The following is a 25,793-nucleotide window of genomic DNA, read 5'->3' as shown; positions in this document are numbered from 1 at the left end:
ACTCTAACAACCTCACCTTTATCTGGACTAAGAAGTCCCTGAGGTGCTCCTTGAAGGCAGGAATGTCCTGGTTTAAGCTGAACAGCCCGGTCACAAACACCTTCACCTGAGCACTGAAACACAAACACAGACACAGTGAGGATTTACCTACAGCAGTGTGTGTGTGTGTGTGTGTGTGTGTGTGTGTGTGTGTGTGTGTGTGTGTGTGTGTGTGTGTGTGTGTGTGTGTGTGTGTGTGTGTGTGTGTGTGTGTGTGTGTGTGTGTGTGTGTGTGTGTGTGTGTGTGTGTGTGTGTGTGTGTGTGTGTGTGTGTGTGTGTGTGTGTGTGTGTGTGTGTGTACTCACTCTTGTAGATGAGGGAAAGCGGTCTTGAGCAGGTTGGCCACGTACTCTTGGATGAAAACCTGGTTGTTGGTGGGGTTGGCAGGGTTCAGCCCCGTTGTGATCTTCCCCTCCTCCACCAGGTTGAACATGTAGGCCAGGATGGACGCGTGCATGGTCAGGCCTGCAGGATACACACAACAGCACCCACACATTTACTTCAGAGACTTCCAATTGTGTTATCTTTCTAAGGGTGTTAATATCAGGTCCTGGGGGCCCCGGGTGTCCCCTCATCTGTGCTGTGAACTCACCGGCAGTGTGCGACGTGTCCGTGACCACAGAGAAGATGTGTTGCAGGATGTCACAGAAGTACGTCTGGTAGAAACTCTGAGCGGCTGCTTCCTCCTGGGCTACGTTCTGCAGCAACGTGTAGAGAATCTGCAGACCTGGATGAGAAACATGAACGCATCCTTAGGTCAGCATTCTTTACATTTCTTCCTCACCACAGGACCGTTACACCTGTACATTAGTGTGGGTCCAGGAGCCTGATTTGAGATCTTAATATGAGCCCTCTGAACAATGCTGAGGTAAAGGATCACCGTGCACCTGCAGTGTCACATTTCTGCCTTTTAAACAGATAAAGTGAGCCACCGAGTTTTCACTGTTTGAAGATTATCCCAGGTCTGACACACTCTGTCCTCATGACATGAGAAAACACAGAACCCAGGGTGGTGTTTACAGCGGTGACTATTTATACTGTTGCTGTTGTCTCTTAAGTGAAATGGTTGTGTGTTTTCAGTCTTACCGGTGTCCGCCACGTTCCTCATGGTGTGTTTGAAGGCCCAGATGATGGAGTCCAGCACCAGTTTGAACTGGGCCGGGGGGATGGCGAGGAATGCAGGGAAGCAGTGAGAGTTGACAGCTTGGAGCAGGTAGAAGAAGTGGGTCCTGTGCTCTGGATACTCCTCGAAGTTCTGGTGGAAACACACAACACGTGTTTCAATATGTTCTCGCCTTCTATATAGTTCAAGAGGTCTAGTTTAAACATTGTTATTAGGCCTGCAGAGGTGTTTAGAGACCACAGCTGCATCAGTGAGTGTGGATCTTTTATTCCATACAGAATAATCAGCACCATGAGTTAATGTGGCTTTTCAGCAGTGGTGGGATGTAACAAAGTACATTTACTTCATTACTGTATGAGCACACGTCTCTGTACTTTACTTAAGTAGATTATTTTCAGGTACTTTTACTGCACTACATGTATCAGCAAATAGCTGTATTTCTACACAACTACATTTTTACAAAGCATTGCATTACATGTTCAAAAAGTTTTCTATATTCCAAAGGAATCAATAATGAGAGGGGGATTGGTCCACTGATCCAATCTGAGCAGGCAGGTAACATTAGACCACGCCTCCTGCAGCAGCTGCATCACCGTAGTCCAGACGGGACAAACTAAACTCCTTTTGAGTTTTTATGACAACTGAAGGCTACCACAGTTTCTCTTTCATGTTTGGAAGGGGAGGGTGGGGTGAGGGGTAATCAGCTGCAACATGCAACTTCACCACTAGATGTCACCAAATTCTACACACTGAACCTTTAAATATATTAAAAGCAAGTACTTTTACTCAAGTAGAAAAGTTATTGTGGTACTTGTATTTTTACTTAAGTACATTTTATTTTGTATTTATTTGTACTTTTACACAATAGTTTCAAGGTTGGATTAACACACACACACACACACACACACACACACACACACACACACACACACACACACACACACACACACACACACACACACACACACACACACACACACACACACACACACACACACACACACACACACACACACACACACACACACACACACACACACACACACACACCTTCAGGAGGTTCAGATCACTACTTTGTTACACGGTTAAAATTTGATGTAACCCATCCCTGAACTGTTGATTATTTATCAATTAAGCCATGACATGAGACCAAGTTAAAACCTAGTACTTAGCTTAACTGTGTCTGTTCAATGTCCCAGGATCATTTGAAAACAGTTATGGAACTGCCATATGGTAATTAACATATTGATGACATTGTCACATTATATTTGCATTCCACTGAGTGTCAGGTGGTTTCTGTCCTTTATCTGTTTGCTCACCAGCTCAATCAGACATCACACAGGTTCACGCAGCTCCTTTTAGTTATGTGTAGAAAAGTTCAGTGCCTGTCTAAAATCAGCTTTTCTCTGTCACATAGTGTGCAGCCTCCATCTGGGTAACAAACTGCTGCTCCGCCACTCTGAGCTGTGGCTCTCGTTTTGTCAAAATTCACTAGATTTGTCCCAAGGTGCTTTTTTGAGGAAAAGAATAGTCACTGAAAGAGTCCATTAACAGAAACTGTTCATTTTGGCAGAACAACGTCATATGGGACAACTCCCAAAATGCAGCCAGTCGACCAATGGTGTAACTATCACAAACTGACTCAACTCACTCCCCCTCTCAGACGCTCAGGGATGTGACACTCGACTGTGTCCTGTTTAGCCAAGAAGGAACTGTCTGAAGTCTGCTTTCTGGTTTCAGAGATAAAGGTTCAAAAGTCTAAACGACTGACAGTTTTTCATTGTTTTTCACCTATTTTTCCTGTTTTTTGTGTCATCCAATCATGTGGGATCACATCTGGCTTCTTGTTGGAATATGAAATCAAACCCTCCAGCCGAGGACGACTGAGCTGCAGTACTCCATGAAATTAAGTGTTCTGAGTAACTGACCTATACTTTGATACTACAATATGAACTAAATGTATTACACTAAAAACTCATATTTAATATACAGTATATATGAAATACACACACCCATACAATGTAACTGTTACAACATGAAAGTCCCAGTTCCTGTATTGTAATGTCCGTGTCAACCGACATCCTTTTTCTAAAATTTAGTTTTTTTGATGACTAAGAAAACACCTACTGTTATCTCTATCTAAAATTGTATTCAAACTAGTGCTAATCAATGGCAAATACTTAACAGTCTCACCTTGTTGATCATGTTTAGGGTGCACTCAAAGACGGCATCAAAGATCTGGGGGATCTCGCCGGTGATGTGTCCCCCCAGCTTGTTCACAATGGTTGCCATGGTGCTGAGGACTTCAGGTTCTCGGGCGGCGGGGACATTTCGCTGGTAGTCGATGAGGACGGCGTCAAGCAGTGGTGGAACAAAGTTTTCCCCGACCTGGAAGAATGACAGGAGAGATCAACATGGATCAAGATGTTAGACCCTGATGTGCTACAATATTAAAACCAGTTAGCGGTTTTAGTTGTGGCTTCTCAGTGTATTACACAGAGACTGAACATGAATTATTATGCAGATAAAGACAAAGCTGAGGGCAGAAACAACCAAGTCCTCCACAAGAAAATGTAGTTTTGTGCTTGATCTAAAAATACCAACAGGATTAGCTCTATTTCTTTTCTACTGTCAGCCGGTTCATTGATTGCCACAGTGTGTAGTGACAATGACCTGAAGATGCACAACGTTGAAAATATATCTCTGCTGTTTACTCAAGAAGTAAGATATACTTTTACTTTGTGAAATTAGGTCATCACCCCAAAATATTTGGACCATTGTTCCTAGTGCCAACATTAGAAAAAGCTGAGGTTTTCCTTCCACATTTCTCACCATCTGTGGGTCGTTTGATCGGCTGACCCAGCCTGAGATCAGTTTCAGAGTCTCTCGTTTCACTGTCCTCATACTCCGGATCAAGGGCTGTTTTGTCACCATCTCACCTGCACACAAAGGAGACACATATTAACACACTGTATGAAAAACATTCAACCAGGACTTAGTATAACGATTCTGGCTGAGTTTTGTGAAACTGTGTGAAAACAGAAAGATGAAGAAGAAAAGTTTAACGTGCACTACACCCCCCCCCCACAAACAACAGCCTCAAACCAACAAACACCTTAGACACATTTTCCATCAAGTGGGATGTTTTACTTACTTAAATTTTGGTCTGTACTTGATTCAAGCTTCACACACCCTTTTACTAACTATACTTTGTTTAAAAGCAAGGGCTCCTTCTTGTATCTATACAAACCATTTCGCAGAATCACTACAGCAGCTGTAAACTCAGTCGTTTCAGACGTGTGGTTAGGGCTCCAAAGTGGTTTCCTACTAAATGCCTTACATGTCTCTTTAATGTATATAAAAAAATTTACAAAAAATTTAAAAAGCATGTTTTTACCATGTTTGTGCCACAGTATTTTTTGGATCAGTATCATTTCCATTGTGAAATCTAAGGGGTTACATTTCTAAGTGGACCAGTGTTCTGGCAGTAATCAGAAGGATTAAAGAAATTATTTTGAATTGATTTGGGGAATTATTATTGTTAGGCTTGTGCTCAAAAGGTTGAGCAGTTGAAAAAATAAAGATGTGCAGGAGCCGTTTTATGAGCCTCTGTATTCCCGATTGCATTTGTATAATTTAGTTTGGTAAATGTCAAACTGCTCCCCAGCAAAACATTAAGATTATGTTTATGCAGGAGTATGTAATGGATAAAATATACTTTGAGATGATAAATTAGCCATGGAGACTTTAAACCACCATTTCAGTTATGGTATTAGAATATCTACCCAGTTAAAAGCAATGATGCAAATCAGTTAATAGGATTGCCAGAAATGGATATTCCCAACAAACAAATCATCAAAGCATATCTGTATTCACATTTCCTTCCCCTACAGGTGAGCCTGGTGTCAACCACAAATTACTACCTTTCCTTAAAAAGCTTATTTGCTCAGCAGATATCTTTAATCTAAATTTCATACACTTGAATTTTTTTATAAGTAGATTCAAAGTCAAACTGACTAATACATTATTGTCATCATAATTTTTTCTGTCACTATTTCCCCCCTGCTCCGAGGTACACGTTTTGTGATATTTGATCATTACTGACACAGCTCCAGCTCAGATGTGTCAGCAAAAGCACAAGCAAGAAAAAAAGTCTTGAATAGAACTTAAATATATTTAGGACCAACTAAAAAAATAACTAAATGATATTTTGTGTAGGTGAGTGCAGCTTGATCTTTAATTTCCTGATGAACTCTTTCCACACAAAGTACTAACACATGCCACTGAAAGCATGTGGGCATTTTTCAAACCTGGCATCTCACTGATGCAATGCTGGAGTTACACAAAGAACGGCATGCCATAACAACAATGAAGCGTCAGAGTCCAAGCACAATATAGAGCTGATCTGTTCACAGGAATTAAAACACTATCACATCAAAATATGTGCAAGTGCAACACAGAAGAGTTAGCATGTCATAAGAGTTAGAAGGATTCATTTGCTGGTGTTATTCTGTCCAGAGACATATTAAATGGTTGGTTAGGATGTTACAGAGATCATTTAGAACGCATCTCCATGTGTCTGCTGCTTACAGAGCTGCTATACCCGCAAACTGATAGAAGAACAACAATGAGATCAACCTACAGACATGTTATGAGTGAGTTGTAAGATCACAAACACACACCTCCCTTACCATTGGTCTGAATGGCAGCAGATATGTTCTCACTGAGGCACTTGTAGACATTGAGCATGTCGAGGTAAATCCGTCCCAGCTGGATGACAAAGGGGTGTCCCACAGCCTTACATGCTCTGACGTTGGTCTTCAGGATGCTGCCCAGCTGTTTCACAGTCTCTGGGTCCTTCAAGATGTCCACGTTCTGAGAGGTGAGTGGCAGGAGGAGACATGGAGATGGTAATAGATTAACCCACTGTTCTTGTTTGTCGTTCATGGATGTATAAACTGATATGTTGGGTAATAGTAGACTTGTGTCTTACCTTAGTGGCTTGTTGGATAATGCTGTCCCACACTTGATTAGGTAGCAGCATGTATTTCTCTATAAGGTGCTCCTGAACAGCCTGGTCTGTTTGGGCTCCGATCATATAACCTACCGCCTCGTAAAACGTGTGCACCTGGACACAAAGAGGGGAAATGATCAGCATGCAACATTGAGCAGGCAAGTGAGATGATTAATTTAGGGTTAGTGGAATTTTGGTTAGAAGGTTTGTCTTTTATTGCAACTCTACGAATGATAAAAAAAAATCCATGTGTGTCACTGCGCTGACCTGTTGTGGTTGGAGGTCACAGATTATGGTGTTGATGTTGTTGAGGATCTCATCGATGAAGGGCATCACCTCTCCCACCTGCACCTGGATAAAGTGGCGCCGGCACTTCTGGGCAATCTTGATGAATGTGTCACAGGCCATATCCTGAACTCCATCATGGGTCTCTGATGAAGGGACAAGAGGATGATGTTAAAAAAAAAATGGAGAATCTCAAAATGAGATCTTTATAGATTCAACTTTTATTCATTCATCTGTGTCAAGGTCTTAAATTTCTCACCATGCATGAACTCAAACAGCTTGTTGACCACAGTTTTGAGGAACTTCCAGTGGGCTCTGAGAAAGCGTGGATACTGGCCAACGATATACATGATGTTGGAGGCTATGATTGCCTTGTTGTCCTTTCCTCTCTTCTGCTCACACAGACCCAGCAGATCCTGAGACAATGGAGATAACTCAGCATCACAAACATGCAACGCAGGCTCAGGATTTAGTGTTCGTAAATGTACACAGGCTTAAGAAAGTATTCAGAACCCTTCGCTTTCTGCACATTTTATTTGTTGTGCTGTCAAATTTGTTTAAATGGTACCCGCTGTTTATAAGATCTTATATATAATCTTTTGAAGACAACCTCTCCACCAGCACCTCATATTCTGTCTCGTGAGTGTGGGAAACAAGGTCTTGGATGTTGAGCTGCTTAAATATTAACTTTTAGAATTAATAAGCTTGTTTGTTTGTTACTACCTAAATGGACTAGTGCTACCGGATCTCCACTATCACCTAGAAACTCTACGCAGGTCTTTTTTATACCTTGATAACTGTGACCAGGAACCTCTTCTCGTCCTCTTCATGCATTGCCCCGCTGATTGATCCAATGGCCCAGCACAATGTGTTGAGGTTCTTCCAGGACCATTCAGTGCCGTTCACCTGGTTGTGAAGCTTCTCCGTCATGATGCGTTCTGTGTCTGCGTAGTCCAAGTGAGTGAGGTACACTGCAAGATAACAGAGCACAATCTTAGTATCGGTCAGTGTATCATGGCTGCTAAACAAAAAGCCAAGAGGACATCTCATAACAGAAATGAACCAGGACTAAAGCTGTTGGAAACACAACAAACGTGCAAAACAGAGAAATGTTTTACAATAAAAACATCAAACTATAGTTAGAATCAATGTTCCAACCACGCAATTGTAGATAGTACAAGAATAAAAGCTACATCTTTCCCTATAACCCTCCATTTTTAAACAGCTTATCCTCTTCTTGGTCTAAAGAGAATCAGTCTGTCCTAGTGGACCAGGTTCACAGGTCTGCATACCTTTGGACTGTGGTAGGAAACCAGAGCACCTGGAAAAAATCCATGTACACACTGGAAGAACATCACACTTCGTACAGACAGGCCCCAGCCAACAGGCAGTGCCACTGTGCCACCTGGTTATCCAACAATATTTGAATTTCACAGCAGCGCCGAGTAAAATTCACCTTGTTAATGGACTGATGTGATCAGTCAGTATTTACTGTTGGCAGTCTGTTAGTATAAACCTGCCATTGGACGCCTTTTTCACACTGCATTCTCCTCCCCTCCTTTGGCATTTTAAAAGTTTACAGAATCCACATGCTAAAAATGGCATGTTTATGATTTGGATTGTGCAATCACACAGTCAACATACTACGGTCATCAAAAATACTATTTTGATGACCGGGATCAACTCCACACATTAAAAAAACCAATAAACCCCAACACTATTCAGCAGGCACATCATCACCGCCTCTTGAGCAGCACTGACACAGTGCTGTGATTGTATAAGACTAGGTGGATACATCAATTAGAAGTTATGCACAAATCTTTTTGGGTATGATCAATTGAATAATACATATACAAAAGAAATGGCCAAGAAAAAGCAGACTAAGAATAATGTCAGTGGATGTGCTAATTCCTGAGGCATACCAAGTGTTTCTCTCATGTTCTTGTAGAGGTTGATGGAGTCTGTGTCCTTCATGAACTCTCTGACCACCTCCCCCTGGTCATTCTCCACCACCAGTACCTCCTCTGGCTTGGCCATCCGACTCACCATCAGCAGACGCACCTGTCGCGAGAGATAAAAACGTGTCAGCTCGTTAACACATCGAAGAACTGCCTCGCTTATCTGATTTTCAGTAACATTGGAACTAGCAACTCTTTTGACAGCAGTTTGGAAACCACCTGACGCTTGACCAGTGCCAGCTGATTCTAGTATGACTGAGCTTGCATTTACTGAAACCCTACTGCACCTCTAAACACCATTTGTCTGTGCCAGCTCCACCTTCATGTAACATATAATGTTGAATTTGTTAGCTGATGGCCATGTTGCTGATATCCCAAAACGTATTTGTCATACTGTATCCTATTGCATCGGTGTGGATGTAAATATCATCAAGAGAAAAAAGGTACAATGCCAATCAAATAAATCAATGTATAGGAAAGGGTTCGTTCTTTATTAGTGGAATATATCTGGCTGTGTGCGGTACCTTGGAGAGGACAGGCAGATAGAGCTGTCTGCGTGGTGGCACGTCAAAGTGCTGGTTGCCAGAGAGCAGAGGGGACGTGGATGTAGAGAAGGGACTTTCTCTGTAGAGCTCCGCAGCCAAGTGGTTCCAATACTCCAGACAAATCTTAAAGATCTCAGTCTCTTCCACCTCTGACACCAGCAGCATGTAGTGGAGGGCCTGAAAGAGGGAGCAATGAGATTATTAATGTTGTTTACATCAGTTTTTTAAATACAATTATCAATTCCACAAACGTCTGTATGTTGAACTCATATCACGCGAACTGTTCATCTTATCAACTTTAAACTTGGCATGTGTATTCTTAGTGGTCATAGGAAGTGCAGTGCCCAATTTGGTGCAATTTGGACCCACGATACGTTCAAAATTAATCAAAAATCAATCAAAACGAATAAACATGCAACCAGCACTCTGTAGCTTCAGAGCGCTGGTCAGTTTATTTGAGTGTGTGGAGATAGTGGGAAGCCAGGAGCAGCAGGCATCAATGGTCAGTCCGCGGACCCAGTAGACTTCTTCTACATCCTAGGATAAACTTCAGCTGTGATCAGTAACTGGGTCAAACCACGGTTCCAAAATGCCGCAAAGACAATTTTGGTTAATTGATTTTAGTTTTATTTTCTGAAAAACATTGACTATAAAATCTTCACAAACCAGGTCTGATTAACGCAAAGTCAATCTGCCCCAACTATTAAAAGCACACAAACAATAAAAAGTGAGGTAAAGTAAATTATGTTGTAAGACTGTTTGAAGAGGACTCACTAATGACATGGAATAATTCTGAAGTAGCTCCCAAGCAAACTGGCAGGTTTAGAACGGGCACTGCACTAGTTTGTTTAATCTGTAATATATATTTCCGCTCCAGGCTGTGTATATGAGCAGTAACACGACTATAGAAAATAAAATATTATTTCCCTGTGATTGACTTACTTCCATTAATGTTTCTCTGAGGTTGAGCCGCTTCTCAATGAGTTGCCCGTGCTCCTTGAGGAATGTGCATAGGAACAGACTGAGGTTCTGGATGAAGTTCTGCTCGTCATCCTTCCCGTTGGCGTAGGCCAGTCGAATGTTGGTGTTCAGAGGCAGCATCTAAACAGACACATTATTCAGAATTAAATTCTACTCAGCAGTTTAGACAGGGAATTGTCAGAATTGTTTTTATCTGCACCGACCTGTTTGAGTTGACACATGGTCAGTGTGAAGAGTGTGACGAACTGCTCTTCATACTGACTGACACTGACACCGGCGATCTCTGTCAGGCACTTCAGTGTCACATTGCGGAACATGGGCACGTTCAAGAACTGAAAACAGTTGAAACAGATATTCAGTTGAAGACTTTTTCTTCAATAATTTGTTCTGACATAGGAACAGTTAAGCAATTAAAGTTAAGTTGCTACAGGATATTGTGTGCGTCCACACCTTATACACCAATGTGCTGATCAGTTTGGTTTCGAAGATGTAGCCCAGAGGAATCCAGTTGAGAAAACGTAGGAGGGTTTCCAGAGTGGCGTGGACCAAGGGGGCATTCTGGGAATTTTCCTAAGGTGCAATCAATGAGTTGACAAATAGTTGAAGAATAAACACTGGTTTGTAACAGAATTAAACATTGTAAAACCATGCTGAAAAATTAAAAAGAAGAGATGATGATGTGCATACCATAACAAACTGGCAAAGCTGGAATATCTGGGAGAATTCATTGCACATGCTAAAAGAAACAAAGAGACACATTAGAAACATTTACATTAAACATTATAAAACATTTACATACAATAATGCTGCAACAGATTTTCAACAGATCCTCCTGAAAACAAAATGTTGAGGTTTAAATAAACATATTTATGTTAACTGTGAAACATGTCTGGCTTAATTAAATTACCACCTGCTGAGATATGTCTAACTGATCATTACATACAATATTGTACAAATTTTTTTTATGTATTTACTGAATGTGATTGATTATCTTAACAATCACTTATCAATGATATTACATTTTCCATGTGAAAAAAAAGCCTCTGCACATTAATCCTGTTTTATTTAATGAAAGTGAAATTATTATTTCCCATTGGAAGCTACTTCGCACACAAGAAGAAGACGTAACAGTGCACAAAACCTGTATGAAGTCTGTGACAGCGCTGAGACCAAAGATAAATTATACTCTAGTAATAGAGTAAAACCAGAGTAAATTCCATCCAGGCATTTCAAATATCTTGTCTTCAGAAGAACGTGAGGTTTAAGTGCCCTGTACCTATGACAATTGACCGTAAACTGTCATCTGTTTATTCTTGAGTCCAATTGAACGTTAATGTTAAATTTAAAGAAGTTCCCTTGAGGTTTTCCAAAAATATCCCGTTCATGAGAATGAGACAGACGGACAGACAACCTGAAAACATAACGCCTCTGGCCACAGCTGTCACGGACATTCAGAGATTCATAAAACTTAACATGAGCAGCTTTTCCCCTCAGTTACAAGACCTCAGATCCAGTGAACATGACTGGGGAACATCTGAATATGAAAGAAGCAAAATGATCTGTAGGCAAACCAGAGCAATACATTGATGATGCAATGAAACATCAACAACAATCAATTGTGCTCAACAGGAGACAACGGTCTTTGGATATGAGGGAAAAAAGCTTATTCATCTTAGATGTGATGCCTTGCATAATATTTATAAGAATAACACTGATCGACTTGTCAAATGTAGCATTGTGGTAATAAAAGGAATCAATAGCTTATGGCAAATGCAGCCATGCAGTCAGTGCATGACAAAGGCTGTTTGTCTGCAGCTGTGTTAGATACAGATCACATCATTAAATTATTGGATTAACTGCTGTAACTGTAATATTTCCAAATGCCAACACACTGAGATCATTTTTTGAAAGTGCTGCAATAGTTTGGACTTCATACTCTTTGAATTTGGTGAAACTCTGCCGTCTCAATGACAGACAAATGCTTTATTAGTACTATAATTAATTAAGCGGAATATTTAGAAATCTGATTTTAATGATATTCTACACCCTGTGGGCTTGCAAGGATAATTAGGATAATGATGAAAGCAATTTGTAGGTCTTTCCGAAATAATAATCAGAATACATTTCTTTACGGTGATTTTCTTCCCAGGGTTTAATATAAAAACATTGGAGCATGCTGACCTGTCTTTTAGGTGCTTGGCCTTGACCTGGGTCATCTGACCACTGGAGAAGTCAAAGACCTCCTCGCTGAGCAGCTTCAGAATCACCATGTTGTTCTGACAAAGGCTCTCACTCGTACGACTGGCCCCCACAATGTCACTGATGAAGGTGGGCCAGTGTTTGGGCCACTCCTGCTTCAGGATCTGAAGACACAGAAGCACACATGTATCAGAGTAACATTTTTTTGCTGAAAATTTTAAAAATAGGGGCACAAATCTGTGAATCCTGCTAAAATAAGGATCCCTTTCTTTCAATGTGCCACAGTTTAATCTTGCAGAAGAACCTACTGTCAGCATGTAATAGTAAATAGACTGTATGACTTGTACACAAGAACAAGCCACCACACAGGTACAAAAATATTGGACACACATGTTTGAAACACAGCCTTCCTGAGTATGAGAGTGGAATCTGGAGCTCTACAGTCCCTCAAGGCCAAAACAACGTTAGAGCTCAGCTGACGCAAGCAGTGAGTCATTATCACTGGCATTAATGCCAAGTCACTCGTGTAGCCAGTGAGCCAATAGCTCCCTCCCTCAAATATACATCACACACACACACACACACACACACACACACACACACACACACACACACACACACACACACACACACACACACACACACACACACACACACACACACACACACACACACACACACACACACACACACACACACACACACACACACACACACACACAGAAGTGGTCCGGACTAATTTGTTGATAGGAGGGCACACGGCAGTGAACAGCTAATTTCTGCAGCAGAGCATTAACAGGATGCAGCACTTTCCTGGAGTGAGGGTACAATTATCACTGGGACTATATGTTATATAATATGTTGTTGTTGTGTACTTATATTGTGACACTGGTGATAACCACTTTGCTGGTTAACAACTGCTACATGAACAATGACTAGTGATCTTATATCCCAGTTTACATTCAAACAAGGATATGTGCTTCTCCTGCATCATGATGACCGTTTTTTAAATCATCAGGCCCCAACCATGAATTTTCACACATCGGCTGAGACATTTGAGAAGAATTAATATGCAAATTTAATAAGGAATTGTGAACCTAACTAACTGTCACTGACCGTTTGAGACATAGACTAATTAAGACTGACATCTTCAGGTAAAAAAGTATCACTACAAAAACTGAGGGGGAGCAATGAGGCAGCAACATGATGCCAAAATCCACAGTTATCCTGAAGTTCTATTTATATAACAACAGTCAGCATCTCTTTCTTTTTTTATATGAATTGTACAGTTCTGTGTTTCACAGACAACATTTGGAGAGAGTGAGAAAACGTATTATTGTATCTGTTAAAATCACCGGCTAGTTGTGCACATACCCCACCACTGTGTTTCCCATAGAGTTATATTTTATCTATAACAGCTTGGTGACGGTTGACTTTATTCTGTGATAGACAATCCTGTGTGCACCTTGAGTAACAGGTACACAAAGAGAACTGGTGTTATGCTAAGCTCTGTCATACTTTTTTTGAAGGTTCACTGGACCAACGATGTAGTGGAATTTCTCTGAGCATGACAGACAGGTGTGGTTAATGTGTTTGAAAGAGCAAGAGAGACAAGGAGGGTCTGAGCAAATCAATGCACTGCACAAAGCTCTACAGGGAGGCAACGGTGTAGAGATACTTCAAGTTATTCTGAAGAGTTAAAAAAAAAAAAAAAATGAAACTGTGGCCGGCCAAATTGGACTGTGGAATGCTGCCCAAGTCAAGGTTATAAATGGATAACACTGCCCCCTCAATGTAGTCAAGAATGACTATTAATGCAAGATCAATACACCAAGCAGCAACATTAGGAATAAATCACTGCTTGACTAAAACAAACTTACAGTTTAGCACTATTAGTCATCAACCTCAACTTTACATCTGCCTAAAGGCTGTTGAACATGCCAACTCTGATAAGCCATTTGACAACTCAGGAATTTCCAACAGCAAACACTGAGCAATAATATGCATTTTGCTTAACTAACATGTAGTTAGTACTCTTCCAATTGTCCTGGCCACTGAGTAGGATTCAAGTTGCAGTGTTGAAGTGGGTTCTGTGCTCCGGTGTACTACTCTCTTCCTGTCAGTGTGGATAACTTCACTGAAACAGTTTGCTGCCACAATATACTCACACACAACTATGTGGGGCTTAGGGAAACTCTGCAGTGTTTCAGCAGAGCACAAAAATGGCCGGCATCATACAGACAATACTGTTCATTTGAAAAAACAAAAAAACACTCTTGCAGACTGACTTGAAGTATCAGCATTTCCAGTTTGGAGAAAAGAGAAACACTATCTTTACTATTCCATAAACTAAACATTACATAAGAACAAGGGGTTTGAAGTGTAAAATCAGCTGAAATATATGGCTCTCATTTGAAAACAGTTTATTTTGACTGGTTATTAGTATTAAAGACTTACCTGAACAAGGATCATGTTCAGCTTCCCAATGTACACCTTTTCTTTCTAAAAAGTAAAAATAAAGAGGGGAGATATTTTACAAATACATTCAGTTTTTTACATCGTAGTGAAAATGTAATAAAATAATATGTAGAATTAAAAGGTCACAAACTAGACTAAAGGTAGTAAGACTAAAAAGGACACCAACACAAACATAAGTTAAATATTCAGTTTTGACATTTCATATTTCGCAAGACTCGGAGCTAGGGCCAGGTACAAAACCAACTGCTTGGATAAAGAATATTGAAAAATGTCTTCAGCATTCTGTACCAAGCGTTATTCTGATCAGTGTCAGTGCGCTAATAAGCATGTAGCATGCTATGCCTTCAACCAGGATCTAATCATGATGGTGATTGCCTTTCTAACTTAATGTCACATGCACCCATTGTGATGAAATGTAGGACAAACACTACGTTAGGCCAAAATATGGGGGTCATATTTGTGTGTTGTTGTATTTTGAGAGGCTTCACTATAGTCTCTCACACCGTATGATTAAAAATGTCTAAGGCCCTGTTAAAACCTGGTATTTAAATCTGTCCTGAGAGATCCGATCACAAATGGACAGTGCTAAGTTTGTCTGTTTACACCTGGCATTAAAATGCATCCTGAATGGATCTGCTGTCACCATGTGGGTGATTTGTGGTAGCAAAGACCAAATATTGTTGTTTTAACCCAGTCTGAGTTTACAGATGAGTCTGAGTGTGTGTGTGTGTGTCAGTCTAATTGTGTCAGTACAAGAGAGAGAAAGACAGGAGGCTGAGTCCGGAGAGGCTGAATGAATCAATGAGCTGCGTGAAGATCTGCTATGCAGAAAGATTTTACCCATTTGATACTGTAGTGGGTTGGAGGATGTCAGCTGAGTAGACAGCGCTTCATATGTGACCCAGGATCTACTTGCATCTTCAAAGTGACAAGAATGTGGCCACATGCATCCCAGACCACCTCTGAAATTGGTCTAGGTGATCAGATCTGAAGGCGCATCTACGCATTTGGTGCATTCCCCCTGTGATTGGATCACTCAGGAGTGATGTTAATACCAGGTCTGTACTAGCATGGCTCCATTTTACCATGCTTGATGCTAGAGTGCACCAAGTAATATATGCAACAAGCACACTGTAATACTTTCTCTCACACTGCAACTTATGAGTTTTCAAGCTGAATGATCTTTATATTTCTAAATAGATAGGTTCTCTTTTGAATAACAGACCATTCATAGAATCAAAGACAACCTGGTCTGCTTGGCTGGCTCAATAATCTGAATGGGCTTCAAATGGTCTGTGCAGCTTGGTTTAATCTGTAATGTTTTGCAGAGTTACGTGCTTGAGAATCATGCAAACACCAGAATTGCTTTCTCAGCATGAAGTTAAATACTAGCAGCGAGGTGGTTGTACATTAGTTAGAGCTTGACAGCGTTTTCATTTAGCTGGCACTAGCACTCTGTAATTTTTAAATGTAGCCTTGACAAGAACTGACTCTTAACCACGGCTAACCTCTTGTTAAAGGTAAACATGTTTGCCTCAAAACATTGTCTGGCAGCAAACAGTGGCCACTGTCTATCTCATGTCTGATCTGAATTCTAGTTTATTTTTTAATATGCATTTAAAAGTGGGAATATGTAAGAATTATATTGAACAGACAATGAAGAAGTAATAGTTTTGATGTTATGTCAAAGACTTGAACAGCTGTGTCGCAATTTATGGACAACCTCCTTCTGGGGCTGCATTTGAAGATTGATTGCGTCACAACAGCGCAACTAGATCCCATTTCTAAGGCTCCTTAAAATGCAGCCAACAAATGCATCCTTTCATCCCTAAGCAACGGGTGGATACTTCTCAGGCCAACCTATCCCATGATTCATTGCGCTTTGGTGACGTTTTTTTCAAAGAGCTAATAGCGGTGGCAACAAGACCAAAACGTCTGATGATTACACTTTTAAATTCTAGTATGAAAAAAAACACGTTTTTAAAACTTTCCCGTCCTTTCCAACTGTAGCTCTCCTGGTAGGTGGCAGCGTTAGGACTGGGACAAGCTGATGATGCAAATAGTGTTAAACCTCTGTAGACCAGACAGTCTCATTTCAATTCGGCCATAGCCGTCTACATGAACTATGAAGGCTGCCTCCTTTTTGGACCCTTGGACCACGTCCATTTTGTACCTCAAGAGGCAAAATTGAGTCACTGGAACTTCTAATCTGCCCTCAGTACAATTTGAGAGGATAAGGGAGCAGTAACTGTGAGGCTATAAACCCAAGTTGCAGATACTGATGCTTCTCTCATTCGTGTCACTCCACCACTCGTGGCTCGCCCTCCACCACTCGCGGCTTGCCCTCCACTCCTGCCACCTCTACATCTTACCCGTCTGACTGATTTTGAAATCATTGCCGTTAGTCTAAGAATAACCCCAAAAAATTACAGACTAGTTACATAATCCGGTTGCAATTCCCCAATTCATGCAGGTTTGGCAACATGTCAACAACTGCTCTACAGTAAACTGAGCTCAGATTTATTCAAGCTAACGTTAGCTCAACATGACGAGTGAAACTTGGTTGTGATTGAGAAGGGTGGGAGTATGAATTCAACAGTTGAACAGTTATACATATATTATAATATTGCCCCTCTATAGTTTCATTTTAGGGTTTATTTAATTAGGTTTTCAATTTTGCTTTGCTTTTAGTTTTGCAGTACTATTGTTTTTAGCATGATAGCAATAATACTTCTAATATTAGGCACTAAAGGGAATAATAGTGCTTCTGCTATGACTTGTAACTTTTGTTAGGTTGGACTATTACAGACACTCACACACCATGACTTCCTACTTCCCACGCTACAATCATACAGTTGGTTGACAACCAACCAAAGTCACTTGCTGACAGTATTCTCACTTGAGTCGTTTTACCTTCTGCTTTTTTTCTTGACAATTCTACCTTCTGCTTAAGTGGTAAAGTTGGCATTTTTGGTCTAAATTACTCAGCACTATAGTTACCCCGATTACTAGAGTCCAACCGATGAGGGGGTAAAATATTTCTGATACGAGCCGATGTATGTATATATATGTATAAAAATTGGCAATGATTCTTGAGATGAGGTTTTCAAGCCCTTGTGACAAAAAATGTATTTGAGGCTTGATATTTCACAGTATAACCATAAACTTCATTATTAATACTCTATAAAAGAAAACACAAATAAAACCAAATATAAATAACTTGAATTCAGAAAGGAAACATTTTTCATGAAACATAAACATAAATGCACATCTTATCATTGTTTATTCTGAAAAATTAAGGTATTCATATTAGTGCTTATCAGCAATAAACAGATACCAATATGTTATGTCTGTTAAAGACTCATATCAAATATTATTGGCAACATTGGTGCACCCATACAATTACCCCACAAATGTATGGGTTTAAATCAAATTAAATTTACTCACCTCCACATTTGATGCATCTGATGATGTCTTGATTATGAGACCAACAACATACTTTTTTATACCTGGAAAATACACAAAGATGTAAGAAGAGTTAGTGTGCACCAAATAAATCTGTAAATCTCAACATATCCTGACATGACCAGCTGCCTGGAGCATGTTACTCTGTCTGCTGGCTCATAAGTAGCTAAATCTGACAATCATATCCCAGTAAAAAAAATTTTTTAAAGGCGTGGTCCTCCATTGACTTACTCTTGCCAAGCCAGTTTGTAAATACATGGATATGGGCTGCAGCTCCCACTGAACTTCTCTACTGGGAAAAAGTTTGGTCAGTTCAGTGGAAGCGACATGTCACCAGTTGTTTTCACAGACAAGTCAAGATTGTTAATGTGAGCAGAGCATCTTTAAAAACTGGGTTTTCAGCTCCCTCATGGTTGTTTCTAGACTGTAACTGTACTCAGTTTTGACAATGATGTGCTGGGGTGTGGTGAGCGGAGCCGAAAACAAGGCAATACTCTGGCACAAGGGGGGAAAAGACATACTTGCCGGTCGCCCTGCACTGGGTTTGCCACTTGAACAAAATTCAGGCATCTACGGTCAGAAGTAGGGAAGTCTTAGGTCAATGAAAAAATGAATTTTGAGCAAAATTATAAAAGAATGGAGGGAGGCAGAATCAACTGATTTGCACATGATTGTTTTATTCTATTTCAGAAAAATTCCTGTTTTGCTCAAACCAAAATCTTTTTTAGACATTTTATCCCACTTTTTTCAGATTCTTAAAAATAAATCTAAAATGACTCTAGCTGTAGGCAGTAAGGTAAAATCAGAATTGGCAATTATGCAACAATTAAATTCAAAACTTTACATTATGGTCCTGATATATTACAACACTCTGTAGACTTTAATGTTCCTACCCATTGTCCTGAATTTAAAAAGAAGGATTTATACTGTAAACAACTTTTCATATTGTTCATAATAATAGTGAAGGAAAATTTATTTTTCCAAAGACACATAATGGAATCCCTCAGATTGGATGTGAAAACTTCTGACTTTGGTAACTTTTTCCTGTGGGTACAATGAGATTAATAGGATTATAGTAACACTGGGAATGTCTTTTATTCTACAAAAAAACATGTGAATAATCTGTCACATAAAAATGTGTAAATTGGGGTCTTTACATTGTAAAGCAAAGTAAGTAAGTGAGCTGATAACTCTGATTTTAGGTATCCCTACTTCATTAAATCAGTGATCGGGTGTTTTTAGTGGTTTCTGCAATAAAACAACTTCTACAGTGCAGAATCCAACCATTTTGCAGTGGCCAGTGCAAGCCAGTCGAGCACAAAGCAAACCAGCATGCTTAACGGGGGAATACTTCTCAACTTGGCAAAAGCACGTCACAATGTTTAAAAGGCCACCAATGGTGACAGAATGCAAGGATTTGGTGATTTAAACCAAAAAAGAAAATGTTACCTTCACACTGATTCCTGGGAAGAATCTTCCATCTTGTTTTGATAACCGTTTCCAAAATCTGAAGAGCATAGTACTGTAACACGCAGAGGAGGGAGAAGCATTAGCATAAAGACTTATGATCACAGTCAACAACAAGCACTGTGTAATTTTTGTACAAACCAAAAATAGTATGAAGTGAACCAGTCTGTGATAACTTGCATTTCTTCACTGGATTTGACTGAACCACAGCTTTCATGCAGATTTTGTAGTATGCAGAATATTCACATCTTCTTTTTTTTATATCTACACAACCAGCATTGAGCTGGAACACTGCAGAAGTCCTGCTGTTTCTCCCAGCATCACACCAGACAGCAAAACACAGCAGAAAAATAAAACAATTCATTAAGCAGCTTTGGCTCTGATTGCTCCAAGGGTGAGTCTAGTAGCCTAGAAAACATAACAAGGGCAATGTTAAACGTTATTTTACAGAGACTACGGAACCTATGGAAGGTCGGACATCGACAACTGGTTTTCGATTGGGACTGGTTTGAATTTGTTAAAAAAAACTTGATATCGGATTTTCATTTACAATTCCTGAAGGCAACATTTGAACCGTCAGTGTCTCCATCTGCCTCTCAAGGTGCATGTGTCCACACACAGGTACAGTTCTTACAGCAGACAGACTGGAGCTTAAGTTCAAAAGAGCAGCTACGTTTAAAACAGTGAAATGTAATCACAGCTGAAAAGGACTTGTGCAAGAAAGAATATCCATGTGTGGTAACAAGGCCTTTATTTCAATGAGGTCACATTCAGAACAACTTTACATGGAAAAGTTGGGCGTATGAAAACTGCATCCCTTGCATTCATTTTAATGGAACTATTTTATTGATACAGCAGGGGTGCCAGTGCAGGGTCGCCCCACAAAGAAGTCACACCTCAGGTTTTACTGCAATGGCACCAATCAACGGTCAACGTGCGGCAGTTGTAAATGAAACATGTGGAAGTGCATATTCCTTGGAAATTATACTACACAATGAATGTTTTGTTTATTAAGATCATGGCTTCTGTAAATAAAATTATAACTTTCTAAATAAAGTAAATCCACCAAAATATTAAAGCACTGTGCAGTTTGATGAGCTTTTGAATTCATGGATGTATTACTCAAACTGGACCTCTTTGATTTCACCAATACCTGAAGCAACACAGCCTCAACAATGCAGCTTTGTATTTTTTTAAACACAGGGCTGTTTTTGGTGTGATCGCCCACCAAGAATGCAGCTTTTTAAACCCCCAGTTATAGTCGTAATGCCCCACGATCTAACGCGTGTCTAAGTTTAATACAACCAAGTGTTAAATGGGGATATTGTAAAACTCAAAAACTGTAAATATGTATCCGTTTTTCCTTTAAACCCCAGACACCTTCATGACAAGGCACTTTGCAATGGCATTCCCTCTGTCCAATGAAACAGATGCAATAGAGACGGATGAACAGAATTCAGTCAAAGGGAATTCAAAAAGGGTAGACCTTGTGGAGACCTGCCGTCAAAGCCTAGCTGTGTCATGATGCACAGGATGACACACCCCTTTTCTTCCTATTACAAGCCATAAACATAATGGACATTGTGATTAACATCAAATAGTCACAGCTTGAATTCATTACATGTTTTTTCAAATATTATAAATACTATAGCTACAAAGAAAAGGAGGCCAAATATTCAAAGTGCTTTGAAATTATGCACTTTTTAAACTAAAGAAACAAGGCAAATGCAGAATTCAAGAGGTTTTACCTTTAGTTTCCTCTTTTCCTCTAATGCCCCAATTTTTGGGGCAAATTACAAATTTAAAACTAGAAATAATATGGATGATACATCAACTCAGACATTAGTGAAGAATGTCAGTGTTAAAAGCAAACTTGGACAAGCAAAACAGAAAAAAACCTAGTCACTGTGACTTTGAGGAAGTTTTGGATGTTTGGCACTTTGATTACTTCATTCGGGTTCAGACAGACTTTCCATGGACATAGATATGGTTTAAATATTAATCATATCAGTGATTCTGTGTTGTTGATACAATTGTGAATCTCTTGCGGGTGCTTCTGAAAATTGAAGCACTGGGTTCACTATTCACAATCAGTTTGCATTATCAGCTGAATCACAAAACATAGGACCGCCACAGTTATCATGCTGGGAAAGGAATTAATCTGAGGACCTCAAATAACAGAAGAGATTGAAGGAATGTTAATGATTTATTTATAAAATGAATAAAATTATTTATTTATACATAATTAACATCAATCTATTACAATTATGTGTTTTCATTGCATGAAACTGTAAGGCTGGTAAGAGGTGACGCTGACATGCTTCTGGGAGCGTGCCTTCACTCAAACTACACATCTGTTAACTGCATCTCTTTATCTAACCGGTAATTATGCCAGGCCTTTGTTAACCTCATTATAGAGTTAGTCGCAGCCTGGCCGTACAAATGTGCCCAAATTGGGCAGCCCATTTTATATTTCGACTTGATGTCATCATTTATAAGCTACACTCATTTTTCTTTATAAAAAAATAGGTTGGACTTTTCCTGCATCTTGAGTGTCATCTAATTTATGTGCACTGAAGCATTTCAAGGGAGCAGAGAAATATGTTTCCACACTATTATTTTGTGTGGCCATTTTCTGTATGACAAGGGAGTAAACTAAAAAACAATATTGCAATTGACTACAAATTAACACACAACTTTTGACATCAATTCAGCTGATAAGATGGTTTGATTAAGATAGATGAGTGAAATAGCAGGAGCCAATTCCCTTCCAGAACCAACAGGCCAGAATGTCAACAGGCTTATTTGGTATTTAGATTTTAAAACCACCAAGAGGTGACAGGCAACATACTTGTTTGTCTGGTAGGTACAGATCCAACATAATTTGTTTTATCAGAAAAACAGAGGTCCTGCATAGCCCAAGAGTTAGTGCATGAAGTAAATACTCCAAGGGCTTCTGCTGGAGCAATGTGCACCTAAAATGCACACACACAGTACATTAAGTTTGTTTTTAACCATTAGGGTTAACAGTTTTCTCTATAATGTTTAAGGTCTCGACCTTGATACGCTATGATTTAGTGCTTAAACTTTTTTTTTAATATATATATATATATATATATATATATATATATATATATATATATATATATATATATATATATATATATATATATTATATATATATATATATATATATATATATATATATCTGTATTTTGTGATGCACTTTGTGACCTTGTTTAGTGATAAAGTGATATACAAATAAAGTTATTATATTATTTTTAAAAAATTTAAGATCCACCGTATAGCATATTTTTTATAAAAAGCATGCTATAGACAAACCACTGTGACCTAGTGTATTTTTTTGTTCTGTTTCTCTCCACACATTGTTTGTAAAAGACTCCGTCCTCAAAGCACAAGTACGAGTCTTTTCACCAATGTTTTCTGAACTGAAGCTGGCTTACCTTAGTGTTCATGTTCTGGGAGAACTCAAGGATGGTGTCCACTCTCGTCCAGGCATCCGGGTGCTCTTTTAAGTGTGTCAACACTTCCTGTGCCATTCTTTGCTGTGATGCAAATATGAATGACACTTTAGATTAAACACTTGGGTGGGGTCAAGAGACTTAATTTCATTGCAACTGCAATTTCCACACATTTTTGTGCTTAAACAATCATGTCAATTAATTTTACAGGTGGAACAGGAAATTAATAATTAACATGCTATATTTTTAGGTTAGGTATTAGTTAACGTTCAAGTTGAAAAACACCTTTTTTTTTTATTTCAGGCATAATCAGAAAGTACACACACTCACACTTTGTGCATTTGTATATGCTTCAAAAACTAACCTGTGGTCCCACCCCATGGTATAGACAGTTCACCACATTATCCAGCAGGTTGATATCCAGTTTCTGGTTGAAGTCCAGCAGCTGCTGTGCTGCATGGTCTGCTAACATTGTCATAACTGCTGGCATAGAGCTCTGCAACAAGGACAGCAGAGGGAGGGGTCAAGAGTGCACAGAACACATTCAATAGGCAAAGTCATGTGAACTGTGTGTTTAGAAACAATTCCAAACAGCTGACCATGTCACAAACACCCCCCAAGTCCCTGCAGCCAGCAATCATTCAAAGAAGTTAAGCTCACAGTGCCACAAGCCTGTCACTGCTCAGACAGTATACAAAGGGAAGTTCAAGTTTTTATGATTTGGACAATTAAACTGTGTATATTTCTGATTTTGGAATTCTGCATTTTGGCTGGAGATTCTAGACAAGGTGTCCTGATCTACCCCAGGAGTCTGGAATTGCAAGTGAGGACTCAGACAGCAATGACAAATTAACTTAATTGTCTCACTCAGTGGCCTTTAACACCAGAGTGTTACTGTGAAAATGTCTCAAAACCTAAGGTTACCACAGACCTACTCTATTTTATAGCAAAAACACGTGAACAGCGATCTGTAAAGGGGTGAGCACACCATTCATGCAACCAGCGTCAATGAAATTTCCAGTGAACTTAAACATATAAACAGATTCAAAAGAGGAAATAAGCAGCTAGTACACAGGACGCTGCACACTCCGTTAGATTCCTCACAACACTTATTCCACGATCATATTAAGGAGGTTACGGCAGCCACGTGCCAAATATACAAGACGACGTCACGTTGTTTACATCCGTATGTGACGGCGCTAACTCCTCCTAACGACACACTCCGCAGCCTCAGCCCACTGGCGATTCAAACACAGACGGAGTGCAGCCTACAACTGTGTTTACAGAGCTACTAGCATTACCTGCAATATGGCTAAAGTAAACAGTGTTGGCGCGGAGGCTGCGCACTTCACACACAATGCTAACAGGAGCTAGCATCGAGGCTAGCTGTGTGTTAGCAGTGTGGGGCACAAACAGTTCACATGTGGTGGTTCACTGCTGACTACAACCACTCCCACCAGTGGTCCCAGGGACAGGGAGCGCTCAGAATTACACTCAGGGTATCATTTAACTGTTTGGAGAAGCTGATGCTGTGTATTACAACTGCTCTACAGAAACAATTGCAGCAGCTCGTCCCAATAGTTAGCATTTCTTTACACTACACAGATATAAAGTTCACGTTGGCTGCCGCTAGGCACCTAGCAACACCAACTTGACATCCGCTCACATCACGCACACGAGTGATGCTGCTGTAGTGGGAGAGGCACGGATTTATCCACACAGCACTCTGGTTACTTATTCATCTGCAGTCACACCGTTAACACATGCAGCCTGCGTTATCTGTGCAGTTACTTAGGTTAAGTTACAGCACTTTGTATGACAGCTGACGTTAGCTAATCCTTATAAAGTGGTGGAGGCTAGCTAGCGGGCAGTCGGTGGCGGTTATCCCGTGGATGCTACTGCATTCTGAATTAGCTCGTCTTTTCAGGTGCATTGTGACAGACGATGTGAACTATAAGCTAACACAACTTCCACCCAGCAGGACAATGCATTGGATCCCATGTACACACACAGTCAAGGTAATCACAGCATAGCAGGTTGGCGCTTCAGCCCAGTTACCTACCGAAAGTCCGAGGCTCTGGCTGGAAAGAGTGGCGTTGGCCAAAGACACTAAAAGATAAAGAGAGTAGTTGAGGACCACAGTTGATTGGAGAAAGACTTCCTAATTCTGCAGCGTTGACTCTCCAGCTCCAGCCGTGAGTGATGTATGGCTGCTAACCACCACTGACTCCAATTCTTACTACCACGGCAAACCCAGCGATCTGTCGCTCCGATACATTTTACAAAACCTTACTTCACTAATTAATTGGTGACTCTGATAGATTTCCAGCGGGGCTGTGTGGAGGTTCTGTGCCTGCGCCTCCTCTCCTCTCTCAAGCAACTAACTCGCAACCGGTTGAAACCGGTTCAGACTGGGAGATTCCATCTCGGTTTAGTTTTCAGCCGATGGCGCCGCGTAAAGTTTGGACCGGTGCTACGCCCACACCGCGCCGCGATTGGCTGCGGCCTCGGTGAGCGCTTCCTTGTCGGCGTCCCATTGGCTGAGAAGGCTGTCCGTTTATTTCAATTCGCTCAAGCGCCCACGCGACTACTCCGCCCGGAGAGAAAAAGAGGGCAGACAGACTCCCATGCAGAATGGACTCCTTCATGACTCCGCTTATCAGAATGGAGAATAACTTCAGCCACATCTGTTTGATTGCTCCTCCTGAGGGTTCACTCACATATTACCTCGCTTCCTGTAGACGCCACACAGCGTT

General features: G+C 40.3%; 1 protein-coding gene across 2 annotated transcripts in view; it reads right to left on the bottom strand.

Moving 5' to 3' along the window:
* The window catches only part of xpo1b (exportin 1 (CRM1 homolog, yeast) b), a 28,321-nt gene extending 2,633 nt beyond the window's left edge, over positions 1-25,688 (bottom strand). The window contains exons 1-25 of one of the 2 annotated variants that reach the window (XM_035172121.2): positions 25,331-25,688; positions 25,100-25,146; positions 23,402-23,533; positions 23,020-23,121; positions 19,538-19,610; positions 18,071-18,132; positions 14,603-14,647; positions 12,128-12,309; positions 10,634-10,682; positions 10,397-10,516; positions 10,150-10,278; positions 9,908-10,066; positions 8,945-9,142; positions 8,385-8,523; positions 7,252-7,433; positions 6,722-6,878; positions 6,445-6,608; positions 6,157-6,291; positions 5,846-6,038; positions 3,996-4,102; positions 3,357-3,551; positions 1,127-1,295; positions 633-767; positions 346-505; positions 17-113 (exon numbers count right to left, since the gene is read on the bottom strand). In XM_035172121.2, the coding sequence (XP_035028012.1) occupies positions 17-113; positions 346-505; positions 633-767; positions 1,127-1,295; positions 3,357-3,551; positions 3,996-4,102; positions 5,846-6,038; positions 6,157-6,291; positions 6,445-6,608; positions 6,722-6,878; positions 7,252-7,433; positions 8,385-8,523; positions 8,945-9,142; positions 9,908-10,066; positions 10,150-10,278; positions 10,397-10,516; positions 10,634-10,682; positions 12,128-12,309; positions 14,603-14,647; positions 18,071-18,132; positions 19,538-19,610; positions 23,020-23,121; positions 23,402-23,533; positions 25,100-25,146; position 25,331 (3,132 nt within the window). In that variant the 5' untranslated portion in view covers positions 25,332-25,688. Of the gene's footprint in view, positions 1-16; positions 114-345; positions 506-632; positions 768-1,126; positions 1,296-3,356; positions 3,552-3,995; positions 4,103-5,845; positions 6,039-6,156; positions 6,292-6,444; positions 6,609-6,721; positions 6,879-7,251; positions 7,434-8,384; positions 8,524-8,944; positions 9,143-9,907; positions 10,067-10,149; positions 10,279-10,396; positions 10,517-10,633; positions 10,683-12,127; positions 12,310-14,602; positions 14,648-18,070; positions 18,133-19,537; positions 19,611-23,019; positions 23,122-23,401; positions 23,534-25,099; positions 25,147-25,330 lie in introns of those variants that run through there. The other variant, XM_035172120.2, reaches the window with a different exon arrangement.
* Positions 25,689-25,793: the final 105 nt, after the last annotated feature.

Source organism: Hippoglossus stenolepis, chromosome 12 (genome assembly GCF_022539355.2).
Source record: "Hippoglossus stenolepis isolate QCI-W04-F060 chromosome 12, HSTE1.2, whole genome shotgun sequence".
Taxonomy (NCBI): Eukaryota; Metazoa; Chordata; class Actinopteri; order Pleuronectiformes; family Pleuronectidae; genus Hippoglossus; species Hippoglossus stenolepis.
The sequence above is the reverse complement of the archived record's forward strand: the minus strand, read 5'-3'. Positions and strand labels throughout refer to the sequence as shown.